The sequence below is a fragment of the Gadus morhua genome, chromosome 3 (assembly GCF_902167405.1).
Source record: "Gadus morhua chromosome 3, gadMor3.0, whole genome shotgun sequence".
Lineage (NCBI taxonomy): Eukaryota > Metazoa > Chordata > Actinopteri > Gadiformes > Gadidae > Gadus > Gadus morhua.
The window spans coordinates 23634182-23648971 of NC_044050.1; the positions used below are offsets into that span (position 1 = coordinate 23634182).

Below are 14790 nucleotides of genomic sequence, written 5' to 3' on the forward strand. Positions count from 1 at the left end.
CCCAATACAGAGAGAGAGAGAGAGAGAGAGAGAGAGAGAGAGAGAGAGAGCCTAACCCCAATACAGAGAGAGAGAGAGAGAGAGAGAGAGAGAGAGCCTAACCCCAATACAGAGAGAGAGAGAGAGAGAGAGAGAGAGAGAGAGAGAGAGAGAGAGAGAGAGAGAGAGAGAGAGAGCCTAACCCCAATACAGAGAGAGAGAGAGAGAGAGAGAGAGAGAGAGAGAGCCTAACCCCAATACAAATGCTTTCCTCGTCGGTTTCACATAAACACAGATCCAGCCTCCCTCCCCTTATTTCTCTGTCTCTCGCCCCCTCCCTTTCCCCGTAGCGCCCTCATATGTTTCTATTTAGGGCCGGCAATGTTGTGGGCCGTGATTGGTGCGTCCCCCCTACAGCCCCCCCTGTCCAACGGCTGCCTCCCAAAGCCAGCAGAGGGGAGGCCTGGTCTCCTCCCAACCACACAGTGGATTTTCCACTGGGAAACGTTGCTGTTCTCCAACTCATTCTCTTTCTCCCTCGCTCTCCTCCGTCTCTCTCTCTCTCTCTCTCTCTCTCTCTCTCTCTCTCTCCCCTCTCTCTCTCTTTCCTCTCTCTCTCTCTCTCTCTCTCTCTCTCTCTCTCTCTCTCTCTCTCTCTCTCTCTCCCCTCTCTCTCTCTCTCTCTCCCCACTCTCTCTCTCTCCTCCCTCTCCAACCGTCCACAGCCCTTCTATCGGCCCTCCCCCCTTGCTCCTTTTCCTTTTTGGGGGCCGTTCGCTGCGTTCCTCTCCCCGTTGCTCGTGTGGAGGAAGGGGGAGGACTCGGGCTTCTGATAATGGAGACGTCGCAGGAGCCCGGGCTCACTCGCCTCCTCTCCTCCTTCGCGTCTCCCCTCCTCCTCCTCCTCCTCCTCCTCCTCTTCCTCCCTCTGTGTTGATCTCCGCCGACTCCCCCGGTCTCCCTCCTCAGAGTCTCTCTTGCTGGCTGGCTGGCCAGCAGCTGAGCCGAGGTTGAAGCAGGAAGCAGAGCGCGTTCTCATCTTTTATGGCTAGACGTTCGGAGGCGTGCAGCGCAGGTCGCATGCAGCTTGCGTTTTGATTGGTCGGCGAGGGCAGCGGGCCGATGGCGGTGCAGCGGGCGCACTACCGCGCCGGCGGCGGCGGTGGACGAGGAGGTGGCGGCGGCGGCGGCGGTTGCGGCGGAGGGTGCGGCGCGGGGCGTCTGCGGGGCAAGGCGACAGGCCGGTGGCTGACGGCGTGCTTCTTCCCCTCAGGGATGGACAGCTCGGAGCCCATGGTGCTGGAGCAGTACGTGGTGGTGGCCAACTACGAGCGGCAGGAGAACTCGGAGATCAGCCTCAAGGCCGGCGAGACGGTGGACGTGATCGAGAAGAGCGAGAGCGGTGAGTCGGCTTCGCTGTGTGTGTGTTTTGTGTGGGAATGTGTGTGTCCTTGTGTGTGTGTGTGTTGTTGTTGTTGTTGTGGGGGGAGTTGTTGATCCCTGCTGATCCCTCCTCGGGTTACGGTTTGAGTTGCTCCCGGGCTTCTGATTGATGCGATTGAGGAGGACTTTTCCGAGCGTGAGGCTGCATGACCGTGTGTTTTGATATGAAGGCAGAGCATGCATGGGTCTATCCATCTCTGTCTCTCTCTCTCCCTCTCGCTCTGTCTCTCTGTCTCACTGTCTGTGTCTCTGTTGCTGTCTCTGTCTCTTTGTCTCTGTCCCTAATGTGACTGTGTCTGGCTGTCTCTGTCTGCCTTGCTGTCTCTGTCTCTGTGTCTTTGTCTCTGTTTCTCTGTGCCTCTGTCTCTGTCTCTTTGTGTCTCTTTCTCTCTCTCTGTCTCTGTCACTCTCTGTGTCTCTGTCTCTCTCTGTCTCTCTGTATCTCTGTGTCTGTCTGTCTGTCTGTCTCTGTGTGTCTCAAATATATCGAGTCATTCCTCCAAATGGCTAACACATTTCTGCACTTTTTTCTTGTTTTTGCTTTTTTTCTTCTTTGTGAAGCTCTGTTTTAATGCACACACACACGCACGCACGCACGCACACACACACACACACACACACACACACACACACACACACACACACACACACACACACACACACACACACACACCTACACACCTACACACCTACACACCTACCCACACACACACACACACACATGCTTACCCCTCACCTCACTGTCTCAAGCTCTGCTACTCTACTCCCCCCCCTCCCTCTCACCCGCCCTACCTCCCTCCCCCCCCCCCCCCCCCCCCCCCCCCCCCCTCACTCCTATGCTCCCACCTTTCCTTTCCATTGTTTCTCATGTCTCCTCTCCCCATAACTGAAGCTTGGCACCACCTGGAGGACACATACACAGCAGAAATGTGTGTGTGTCTGTGTGTGTGTGTGTCTGTGTGTGTGTGTCTGTGTGTGTGTGTGTGTGTGTGTGTGTGTGTGTGTGTGTGTGTGTGTGTGTGTGTGTGTGTGTGTGTGTGTGTGTGTATGTAAGTGTGTCTGTGCATGTGTGGCTCTTTGAGTGTGTGTGTGTTTGTGGGCCCTTGGTGTCATCTCTTTTTTGGTGTTGTAGTACACAATTCCTGTCCTTTTGTGCAACAAAAATGTTGCTGTATTTATGTTTATGTAAATATATGTCAGAGGGTCGATTCAGTTTGAGCAAAGGTGGTAGCCTCTTCTCTCTCTTTTATTCATTTATTTATTTACTAATTTTATTTATTTATCATCCGATGTAAACATTGACTCTGCACTTTCGTTCTTACCACAAAAAAAGGAACGGAACCCAGAAACAAAGGAACAATACGATGAGTAAAAAAGTTACTCACCATTACATTACATGACCATTGCCAAAACAAAGTTTCGGTAGATGACCCATCCCCGTGAAGGAAGTTGTTATCCACCAAGCTCTGACCTATGACCTCTGACTCTCTTTCCAATGGAAAGTTACGAAAGAACGGTTGCAACGGCAGCATAGCAGATCTTTCTTTGGTCATCCAGCTGTTTGTGTGTGTGTGTGTGTGTGTGTGCGTGTGTGTGTGTGTGTGTGTGTATGTTTGTTCATAGCAAGCTTCACACATCTTCTATTGATTCTGTTCCTTACAGTCTGTGACTGTTTAAGGGTTTTGGGAGGAGGTCTCATGTGGGGCTCTCTCTGTGTTCTGCTGTCATGGACGTCCAAGTTAGGAATGGTACATGAAGGGCTGCAAATAATGTGATGTCAACATGTGAATGTGATGCGGACTCACTGTACGATTCGAGTAAGACGAAACATGTGGGATTTCTGTTGAATCACTTTTTCTTCAGCGTTTTGCCGTGCAGTTCATATCAACACATTATTCTTCCTTTGATGTGGCTGTCACCCAATATTATCCTTTTATGAAGCTTTGAGCCTTTTTTTCTGGAAATACATTACATGCCTGATGTCATATCAGATGAACGAACTGACAGAGAGATATAGGCTGTTAAAGATAAAAAAAACATAAAGGACTCCTGAACCACCGATGCCATCTGCCACCAGCACATGCATGAGAAGCAGTGTGACCACGGCCCACATGGTAATATGTTCTCCGTCTCAGGAGCTGCTCCACAACTGGGCCAGACACTTGGAGACATTTGCATCCATAATATGGGTGATGATGATGATGATGATGATGATGATGATGATGATGATGATGATGATGATGATGGTAATGGGGATGACGACAGCGACAGGAGGCCAGGGCCAAGGCAAACACATCTGTGAGATCTTCTGCTATCCCTCTTACCACGGTCAAGGTTATTTTGGTGTGTGTGTGTGTGTGTGTGTGTGTGTGTGTGTGTGTGTGTGTGTGTGTGTGTGTGTGTGTGTGTGTGTGTGTGTGTGTGTGTGTGTGTGTGTGTGTGTGCATATGTTAGGAACTGAGCTTCACAAAAAAGAAGCACAAGTGTGTAGGTAATTTGGACCTATGACGAGAGAGAGAGAGGAGAGAGAGAGAGAGAGAGAGAGAGAGAGAGAGAGAGAGAGAGAGAGAGAGAGAGAGAGAGAGAGAGAGAGAGAGAGAGAGAGAGAGAGAGAGAGAGAGAGAGAGAGAGAGAGAGAGAGAGAGAGAGAGAGAGAGAGAGAGAGAGCGGGCGGGCAAGAGAGAGCGAGAGCAGGGCTGCAGCGATAGATGCATGCTCTTCTTTCAGAGATCTAAACACATGGATATGTATCCTCACAGTCCTCCTCTTCCTGTGTGTTGTGTGTTGGAGTCTGTCTGCCACATTTGCAGTAAGCCCGTTCTCTAAAACTCTAACAGTGTATTTTTGGGTCAACCTTTCCCATCCACTTACACCACAACAATAGAAAAGCCAGTGTTTCCTCAGTGTCTCACTGGCTAGCTAGCTACAGTGGTTGGGTCATCTGAAACGTTGTACAATGTTGTCATTTTTCAGGGTTTACTGACAGTATGCTAGTGCATCTCCGGCCGTACCGTGGTAGTAGGCCAACAAGGCCCAGAATTCTTTGGTGGTTGTTTTGGTTTGGTTTTTGCAGACAAAGCTGTACAAGTTTGTGAAGTGTGGGTGTGTGTTTGTTTGAGTCTGTTGTATTTATCTGAAACTGATCTCATGAGTTGTCATTGGCTGATATATTGAACTGTTTTGGGATTCTTTCATATGTTGCGTGTCAAGTGGCCAGAACACACACACACACACACACACACACACACACACACACACACACACACACACACACACACACACACACACACACACACACACACACACACACACACACACGCACAGGCACGCACACTCTAACACAAAACAGCCACACACACGGCTTTGCTTGTTTTGCTTTTCTTACTTCTTGCATCAGTGCAGTGCTGCACGATAACCTCCACATTTACGAGCCGCTATCTAGTAAAGAGAGATTTATGGGGGGCCATGAAGGTGAACTCGCCGGAATCTTCCATGAGAGATGAAGAGCAGTGGGGGTGATGGGGTTGAGGTGGAGTTGAGGGGGGGGAATGGCCGGGGCCAGCCAGTGTCCTGCTTCGGGCTTTGCCTCGCTCCCCCTCTGGACATGGGAGCCCGAGAGATCCTGGAGGAGATTAACGACCCAGCTGCAGTGAATACGTCTGCGTGCACGGAGGGTGGAGCAGACAGGGCCGCAGAATAGGGTCTCTTTCGAGGGATAGCGTTCTGTGAAATCGGGGCTGCATTATTTGTTCATATGGATGGTTCGCTTTTACTTTGAAAACCGAAGTAAGATGAGACATTTATAACCCCTTAACACTTCTGGGTGTCGGTTTCGTAAAATACTCAAAACCCACAAACGTCAGTACTGCGATTCGACCATGCTGAATTGTGCTCTTTGGTTAATCTAAAAAAACATATGAATATCTTCAGGAATAAAGGGAAAGGGAAACACAGCTGACTGCCCCAGTAAGACAAAAAGGATACAGTCATAACAGACCTTCTCGTAGGGCCTCAACTTCAAAAGCCTAATGGATCTGCAAGGAGCAACAGGACACAGAACAGCTAGTAGGAGCTTTTGTGGTGGGCTAATGCCTGCCCACAGAGCCAGCTGGAGGAGTCGTTTGCGTTTACGGCTATGCTATCTGCTTACAATTGACTATTTCCACTTTTCAAGGGATTTCAGTAACACTGATCATGGATAAAAGTCTGACATTTTTCCCAGATGGGAAATTGTCATAATGTAGGTGGTAAACGTGACATAACTACAGGGCACTTTCCAAGGACGTAAAAATGTGTCTGGGCTGTTACTTGAGCCTAATGCTCAGCACTGCATAGAATGAAGATGAATCCATCTTCCCAATGTGTGCCACCTTGCATATTGAAAAGGTCTCCCACAAAAGATCCTCGTTTTAGCACTGCCTTGCCATCTGCTTGTTTTCCATATCTTTTCCATCGCGATCTGTGGAGGACCAGCTGACAGAGTATCTTCAATCAAAGGTAGCGGCTTGGGGTATTCTTAAGAGTTCAGTCCGCCAGCCTGCGAGCCATTAGCATTGCCTCGAGGCTTTATAACCAAGCCAGCCAACATCAATCTCTGCAGTAGGGGTTAAGTATAAAGAGAGCCTGATACCAGGAGCATTACCTACGCAGCACCATGGCGTATCTGTACTGCAAGCCCTCCCCTCAAGGGTGTACAGAACTGATAACGTGCCATTGATACTCTGGTAAGCAGGGATCATTTACGATGGAGCTCACGCATGTCGCTAAACTCTTAGCCCACGAAACAGAACCCTCTTCATCACGAACGTTTCACAAAGACAAATCGGTTGGCGGCAGTTTGCATCATTTTATACACAAGCTTGAACGGATAAAAACAGACGGATAAAGTCCTCCTACGGTGACAACGACGGCAGTGTTATCACGTGAGGAACGTTTCAGCTGAGGGCAAGGGCTTGGCAATCGGGGGGGGGGGGGGTTGTTTTCGAACAGGCCGCACAGCAGGGTGGGCGTGTGCGCACCACGGGGGGGCAGACATCTTAAGGAAGTTCCCGTTGGGGGGTACAGCTTAACGCCACGGAGTGAGATGTTGCTCGCACGTCGTTCGATGGCAACCGCTCAGCCGGCAAACCCAGCGTCGAACGCATGGCGACAGCGGCGGTTGTAACCCCCACGCTGGTGTTTTCTTAGGCGGCGCCTAACTTTCTCTCCCAGACCGGATTGCCTTTGGTCTCCTGTGTTTAATGTTGCTGAGATCCTCCGTTTCCTCTCGAAGTTCTTCAAAAGAACCAGGGCTTTGGTCTTCAAGGAAGAAATGGTGTGAACGAGGGAGTAGCCTGTAGCCCCCCGTCACCACGGCGACCACAATCATCATCAACACCCCCCCCGGCCGTCGCCAATGCCAATACCGCCACGAGCCACTAGCCACTGCTGCTTTGAACTGTGGGGAAACTCTTTTGATTCAAACCCTTTAAAGTCTCAGCAATCGTCCACATCTGTTTACCATCCTTGCCGGTCCTCAGAAGGAATAAACGCAGCTGAGTTCCTGAGCTAGGCTGCATCCTGACGTGCGTTGATACCATGTCCCCCCCCCCCCCCCCCCCCCGATAAAAGCAATTGAATTCAAGAAGCCGGGATAGAATCGCAAATTGGCCCAGCTCTCTCAGGCAGTCAGCGCTCCTATGGAGGGAACTGTACGATACAGTAATGAGGCCGATGTTATACTTGATACGGTTTAATAAGGCGGGTTGTTATTGTGCTGCTATTTTCAGCCTGTCTTGTCCCCGTGCCTCTCGATCGAGCTGACTGTGCAGAAACGCAGGCTGGACGATTACAGGCAGGCCTGACATGCAGAGCTGCGGCCAAGCCTCTGTTCAGGATATCTGCTCTCTATTACAGGCGGGAAGCAGGGGGGGGGGGGGGGGGGGGTTGTTATTAATCATAATAACAAACCCCCTCACCCACCACCACCTCAACCACCACCGGCCTGAACTCCATCACCACCTCTTTCAGGCTGTGCCCTCGCTGAAACACTCCGACGGGTGTTGGAGGGAAGTGAAGCAAAGTTGTTTTCTTCGACGGGGAATGTTTTTGAAGTTCCTCAGCCAAACATCTGCTGTACTTCTCTGTTTTGTTTTCATTTCCTTGTTATTCTCAATCTTTTGTTTGTCTTCCTAGGAATATTTCTAATCAATGTCATCTCCTATTGCTTCATTCTTGTTCAATCCGTTACATTTCCATATCCATCTGCGTTGCTCACTCTCTCTCTATTCCCGTTTGTTATTGAGGCCCCGTTCACACGAAGCCGATTTCATGGCGAAACCGCAAAGGTCTTGTACGGTTCGGCCTTCCGTACACACGAAGCCGGCGAATCCGCTGACTGAAACCGCAAACCATGACGTCATCGCCCCACCCCTCGACCTCCTAGCCAATGGCTCTTAAGCCCGCGGAGTCTCAGAAATCACATGCGAGCATGCGCATAAGGGCAGCCTTTATGCGCATGCTCGCCTCTTCTTCTTATTTCATTTCTTCTGGATTTCTGTACCAGAAGAGGCGCCCCTTATGGGCCTGGAATGTGTACTGCAGCGTTTCTACAGATCTACCCGGTTTCGCTTGGCTTCGTCTTTACGGAGATACTTCGAAACCGGATAGATCGAAACCGTAACGGTTTCGCCCGTTTCGGCTTCGTGTGAACGGGGCCTGAGTCTTTCCCATTTCTTTCATTACTTCCATCATGCTCATAAACAATTCAGTTCTGCTGTTAGCCAAGATCCTCGCCATTAGCTATCTAAACTCAATAATGATTTGTGTTTTTACTGTAATTCTCACTGCTCACAGGGAGAAAGCTTGCTGTTGAAGAGTGAAGGTGGGAACTGAGCAATTAGATGAAATTCTGTAATGAGATAAAATAAGTCGATTCATGTTTTCCATTGCTTGTTATGAGTTTGAAGGTAGCCCCTGTGATATTTTTCTCTGTCTGTCCACTTTGCCAGATGCTTGGCAATAAAGATTGGCCTTGAAAGGAAATTAAAGAGGGCTTGTACACAAAACACAGGGATGTTTTTGGCGATCACTATTTTGTTCATCTTCTTCTTCGTCCTCGCGCAAACATAAACTTGCAGACACACATATACACACACACAATTACAGACTCACACATACACACACACACACACACACACACACTTATAACCACACAGGCATATACACTCACACATGTAAACACACTCCCACACACACGCTAACACACACACACACACACACACACACACACACACACACACACACACACACACACACACACACACACACACACACACACACACACACACACACACACACACACACACAAACAAGACGAATGGGGCCCTGGATTTCATAAGAAGGTATGCTGACTTAAACCCATTTAAACAACAGCGGCTCCCTTCAGTCTGCTGTGTGTACAGATGGCTGCCCAGTGCACACTTCATTACAGGGCTACCTCTTTGCTCTTCATTTCTCCTGCTCGTCTTCTGTTCTTAACCAGCCCTGAACGTTGAAGCCCCTGTTTGTACAGCTAGCCGCCGCAGTGATCCCCAGCTTTTCTAAATAATCGCATTGAATGTTTTAGTTTTCGTCCGTCTGTTTGGCTCCATCTCTTCTCCATTATGACCCATTACGTCTGCTTGTAGTCCATTTCTGCCCAGGCTCTGGATTGCTAATATTTCTTCTTTATGTCTCGTCCGACCGGCTCTTTATGGCTTGCTCAGTGCTCCTCTGACTATGGAAAGCAGCACTTCGTCTAAGTGTGTGTTTGAGGGGCTTCTGCTGCCTCTCTGGCCCTCACTCCTTAGGTTTTGACTAAGCCTCAATTCACCAGCGGTGGATTTATAGAGGTGCTGGGGGCTCCTGTCAGAGCTCTGGCCCACCACAACACAAGTGTGTGTGTGTGTGTGCGTGTGTGCGTGTGCGTGTGCGTGCGCGCGCGTGTGCGCACGTGCGCGTGTGTGCACGCACGTGTGCGACTGTGCGTGTGTTTTATGTTTGCTATCAGCTCCTGCTAAATCCACTGTCCTTTACGGCAACTGCGGCATCGAAGCTCAAACATCTGATGGAAAATAGCAACTAGTGACCTCTAGCCGCTGTCACTGCGGTTGATTTATGAATCTGTTTTCCTGCTCTAATGGATAGTACGCCTTGTGTTGCTTTCTCCTTGCTGTCCTCTTCAGTCAGTCCAGGTGGGGCCTGTTCTTCCTCATTGTCACAGAGTTGTACTGAGGAGAGCTACACATACACATCTTTGCCAGCTTATGCGAGATAGGCTGTATTATTTATAAATATATAATAAAATATGCACATAATATATAATATATATTAATATATATATTAATTAACGGTTTCAATAGTTTGACAGCTAGTATGGGTGTCAAGCCATCAAAACGTGTTTGTTCCTGGATCTATGGGACATGGTGTGAGACTTAATTAGCCTCGCACAACCGAACTGTCAAGAAAATAGACTGCCGTGAAATCTGGATGTAAGATGAAACGTCCGCAGTGAGTTGTAATAGGAAGTATGGGGGCTACCCATGCAGATAGATAGACAGGCAGGCAGGTAGGCAGGCAGATAGTAGCTACAGTAACAAACTAGTTTTCTTAGTGGATCGCAGAGGTCTACTTAGTACTGGGAGGAAGGGTAACACGCTAACTGGTAGGTATATAAGTAGGCTAGCTAGCTGGTAGGTCACTATCAAGAGTTGCTAGCTAGCTGGTATTAGATCAGCTGGACGGACAGGTTGGTCGGGTTGCTATCTAGCTGGCTGGTGGGTAGGTAGGTAGCTGTAATGTATTACAATTAGAGCTGTCAAGCGATTAAAATATATAATCGTGATTAATCGCATTGTCATAGTTAACTTACGATTAATCGCGTTTAATCGCAAATTATTTTTCTATGCTAAATATCCCTTGATTTTTTTGTCCCATAATTCTTCTCATTTTAATTATCTTCAACATGGTGAAGTGCATCGGCTTGCCTTGTGCAAATTATTTTTTATTGATAACAACATTGGCATATACTGATCAAAACAGGACGATATAAAAAAAGAGCCTATAGTGCAATTAAACGACTGCTTTGAACAAATGTCATTTGAACATAGCAGTCAGGCTACTGCTTCTATGTTATGAGCCAAAGAAAAAAAAAAAAAAAAAAAAAATATTTTTAAATAAAACAATTGCGTTAATCGCGCGATAATTTTTAACGCCGTTAAAATTGGTTTGCGTTAACGCCGTTAATAACGCGTTTAACTGACAGCTCTAATTACAATATACATTATATTTATACAGTAAACATTATAGTGGGTAATATATTAAGGTAGGTGGCTAGCTGTGAATCAGCCAGATGGGGAGATATGGAGGAAGAGTGTCTTCAGAAACACTACAGCTTCCTTGCATGAAACATCTGCGCTGTGTTCCTGAGCAGGGATGCAGGGTACAGACAGTCACTGTGCGCACAACAGAGTGTGTGCATCAGTGGGTGTCTGGTGAGCTGGTTGAGTAATGATCAGGAGGCTCTATTTAGAAACTATCGTACTATTTATGGGGACGGGTCACTCTCCTAGGTGAATGGCACACTCTAAAGAGACACGATGAAAGGAATATATACGCATGTGTGTGTCTGTGTGTTTGTGTGTGTGGGTGTGTTTGAATTTGAATACTTTTCGGAGTGACTGATAGCAGTACCCAGCACACCACACGGTAGCTGTCCCTCTTTGGATGGTTCATAGCCCATAGTGCCTGCTTTACATGGCTACAGAAGCAGCTGGATCAGATACCAAAGGGCTTGGCCTGCATGTTTACAACCACTTAAGATTCCCACTTCATTCAAAGCAAACCAAGCTAGTGTTTACGTTGCGAATGAGATCCTAGCACGCTAATAAGATAAGATTATCACTTTGTCATATGACTGACATCATCTTCTATCTCTCTTTCCCCCTTTTATGCTGTTCAGCATGTATGCAAGTGCAAAAGGAAAGAAAGATTAGACGACACACAGAAAATGTTTGTTATATATTTTGTTTGGATCATTTTTTACAGAGGGACGTGCTAGTTTATGCATCCGCTGTATTTCAATTTCTTTGTGGTAGCCAGCTGTCACGCTTTGTACAGGCAGGGTGCGATTTTCGAAAAAAACCAGAGAGGGGGATGTTTTGAAAACGATTTCTCCAGGAAAATAAATCACGAATTCCAGACATTGGATTTCTTCACTGCCTTGCAGGAATATCGAACTCCTTTTAACTCAAGTAGCCTTAAGCAATACTTTTCCCCTCAAATCCTATCTTGAACTTTCCTCGTGCGACCACATAGAGATCATGCCCAACAAAACATGCAAGAGTTAAATCCCTCTTCCTTTACCACTCGGCCAGGCCTGCCAAAACACCTATTTCTGAACGTCAATATTCAATAGAAAATAATCTCAAAACTAAATAGCACAAGGCGATATCAACAAATAAATAACTAGGCTACAATGTAGGCTTATGGGTCATACCCATACCCAGAAAACAGTCTGCTTTGATGACGGTATTCTGTCGTCCTTATGCGGCATGGGGCCCCTCTTTTCCCCACATCTCCAGGGAGGGAATGAGGCCATTTACTGAAATAAACAGTCAGCGTCTCTTTTTTCGCAACGCTAGCTAGCTGCATGGATCAAGGCTAATGGCACCAGGTTCGTTAGCTTAATTAGCCCCAATGTCATCTATTGTCTCTCGAACGCTAGCACTGACAGCGGGTGGTCCATTTCAGATTCTATCATTCTATCGCACCATAGACTGTTACAGCGCTAGTTTGAAATACTTCTATTTGTGGTATTTAATATGGTCTACTGGTGAAGTAGCATTGATCCCATTGAGGGTTGAGAGGGATGAAGTTTGCCCCCGCCGGGGATAAAAATAGTCCAGCCGAGGCCGTGATTTACAGACCAGAAAGGGGGAACTCCCACGCATCCCCCTGGCAAATCGCACCCTGAATACAGGCATACTTTCCACATCATCGTCGCAAAGCATTGGAAAGCCTGCCTGGGGTCCAGCTGGAGCATGAAGCAGGGTGTGAGGCTTGGTCCAGAGAGGCAGAGCACAACCATATGGCTCCCCCAACGCACCGGAGTTGGCGACTTCCCTGTCAAACCTCCCTTAGACTACGACGTTAACTGCTGCTGCCCCAGTCTGCCATTCACCTGCTCTTTCACCTTTACCATCTGCACGTGTGTCTGTTGGTGTTTGTGTGTGTGGATGGGGAATAGTGTGTGTGTTTGTGTGTGTGTGTGGGAAAGTCTGTGGATGTGGGTGTAGGGAATAGTGGGTACGGGTGTTTGTATGTGTGTGTGTGCGTGCGTGAAACTCGTAATGTCCACCGAATATGTCTCATGCAAAACAAAAAACTATCTCTCCATTACCCTCCATTGATGCTTGAAGACGTTGCGATCGCCAACACTTTATAAAGGCTGTCACTCTTACATGACCCTGAAACCCATTCGTCTATCCTTCTGGCGGAGTGTCTGTTTGTCTGTCTGTCTGCGCTAGCCCGGGAATGCGGTGACTCCTAAACAAACATGCGTCTCTCCATGGTGACGTCTCTCACGCTTGGAGATAGGCACGGCCTTTCCCTTCCTGGAACGACCCCGTAGGGGAAAAGGCCTCATCAGGCCCAAATGATGCGGAGAATTCTCGTGTGACGCACCGTTCAAATTTTGTAACGGATAGGGGATGCTTGTTAAATGAAGACACACACACACACGCACACACACACGCGCGCACACGCACGCACGCACGCGCACGCACGCACGCACGCACGCACGCACGCACACACACACACACACACACACACACACACACACACACACACACACACACACACACACACACACACACACACACACACACACACACACACACACACACACACACACACACTGGATGTCAACATATGACCAATGCGTAGACAGTCTGCCTTCTTATTTTGCCCTCCTGAAGTTGTTGGTTCTGGTCGCTACCCAAGTTCCCATGTGTTTTTACACTTGTCGGTGAGTTAACAGGCAGAACTAAAGAATAACAGTGATAGATGTGTCGGCAGACTTCTCTTTAGAGTGGAGCTTGATTGGGATTTGCTTGAGGTTGAGTCAAGGTAAAGTCATATTTACTTTCTGTGTAATAGTTGGATATTTCAAATTTTCTAGTTAGCAAAAAAACATCCAGTATTACAAAAGAAGAAGGTATCTTTTCTTTCACATAACAGAGTCGTCCCAGTAGTATAGTATCTCATGCCTTGCTCAAAGAGTCCTTCGCAGTTGGGTCCAATGCTAATTGCTTAACCCAGTGCCTACCTCCTGGCTTTGTCCTTCAGAGTACTCTTATGAACAGACCCCACAAACAACCCATACTGTAGAGGAAGGGCAGGAATGGCAGGTCATAAAACTGTCACTTTAATCAACGCATTGACAAAATCCTAAATTCATCTTTCAGAAACCTGTCAACTTCTATTCAGGGCCTCTTTAAACTACCATCGCCCGGAGCTCCAAAGAAAACCCAACACTCCCCGTCTCCAACATGCACTCGCTCTTTCAACGTGCGGTCCGGGTTAATCATGACGACAGCTTTCCAAGTAGGCAAAAAGCGCCATCCCTGCACAGGTTCCCCCCCTCACATCTCTGTGGGAACGCCAACAAAACGGAAAACCTCAGAGCCGCTCAAGTATTGAAGCACAATGAATAAATGGAATGCAGTGAGCTATGTTAAAGCGAATACCTGGCTGCATCTGCTGCTTCTGCTGGTGCAGTGGACTGAGCCGCGGTTTAGGGAGCCAAAATGCATGATGTAAGTTGGCTCATCCTACTGGGTGCTGCCGGCTGGATTGAGACCATGTGTGTGGATTCTTTGAAGTAAAACATGTTTTGGCCCCAATGGGTTTTACCTTTGGTGATCAAGAGAGTGAATCTTTTCGTATCACTGGATTCAAAATGGATTCTCGGTTCAGCTCGTATGGGCGCTACTTTCACGATCGGCTCCGGTCCACTGTGCACAAAGTGTGGAAAATGATTGCCTGAAAGCAGGGCAGAGTGTGTATAGGTTTATGTTGTTTCTATATTTGAAGAAGTTGTATCAACCGACTGCAGAACGCACCAAGGCAAAACTAAGGCAGGAGAAAATAATACATAATTGATTTGATTCTTTGGAAGTTGTGAATCATGGTAAGAATCTCAATTCGATTTCTTTCCCCCCCATCCCAGGGGCGGTCACATCAAATGTTATTGTCTTGCCCACACTCATCCTCCCCCTCCCTTCTCTCTCTCTCTCTCTCTCTGGCAGGTTGGTGGTTTGTGAGCACAGTGGAGGAGCAGGGATGGGT

General features: G+C 47.9%; 1 protein-coding gene across 4 annotated transcripts in view; it reads left to right on the top strand.

Moving 5' to 3' along the window:
* The window catches only part of sh3pxd2aa (SH3 and PX domains 2Aa), a 95626-nt gene that overhangs the window by 57928 nt on the left and 22908 nt on the right, over positions 1 to 14790 (top strand). For all 4 annotated transcript variants that reach the window (XM_030351588.1, XM_030351589.1, XM_030351586.1 and 1 more), the window contains 2 exons: positions 1253 to 1381; positions 14751 to 14790. The exon at positions 14751 to 14790 is cut by the window's right edge and continues 74 nt beyond it. In XM_030351588.1, coding sequence (XP_030207448.1) covers positions 1253 to 1381; positions 14751 to 14790 — 169 coding nt within the window. The remainder of the gene's footprint in view (positions 1 to 1252; positions 1382 to 14750) is intronic.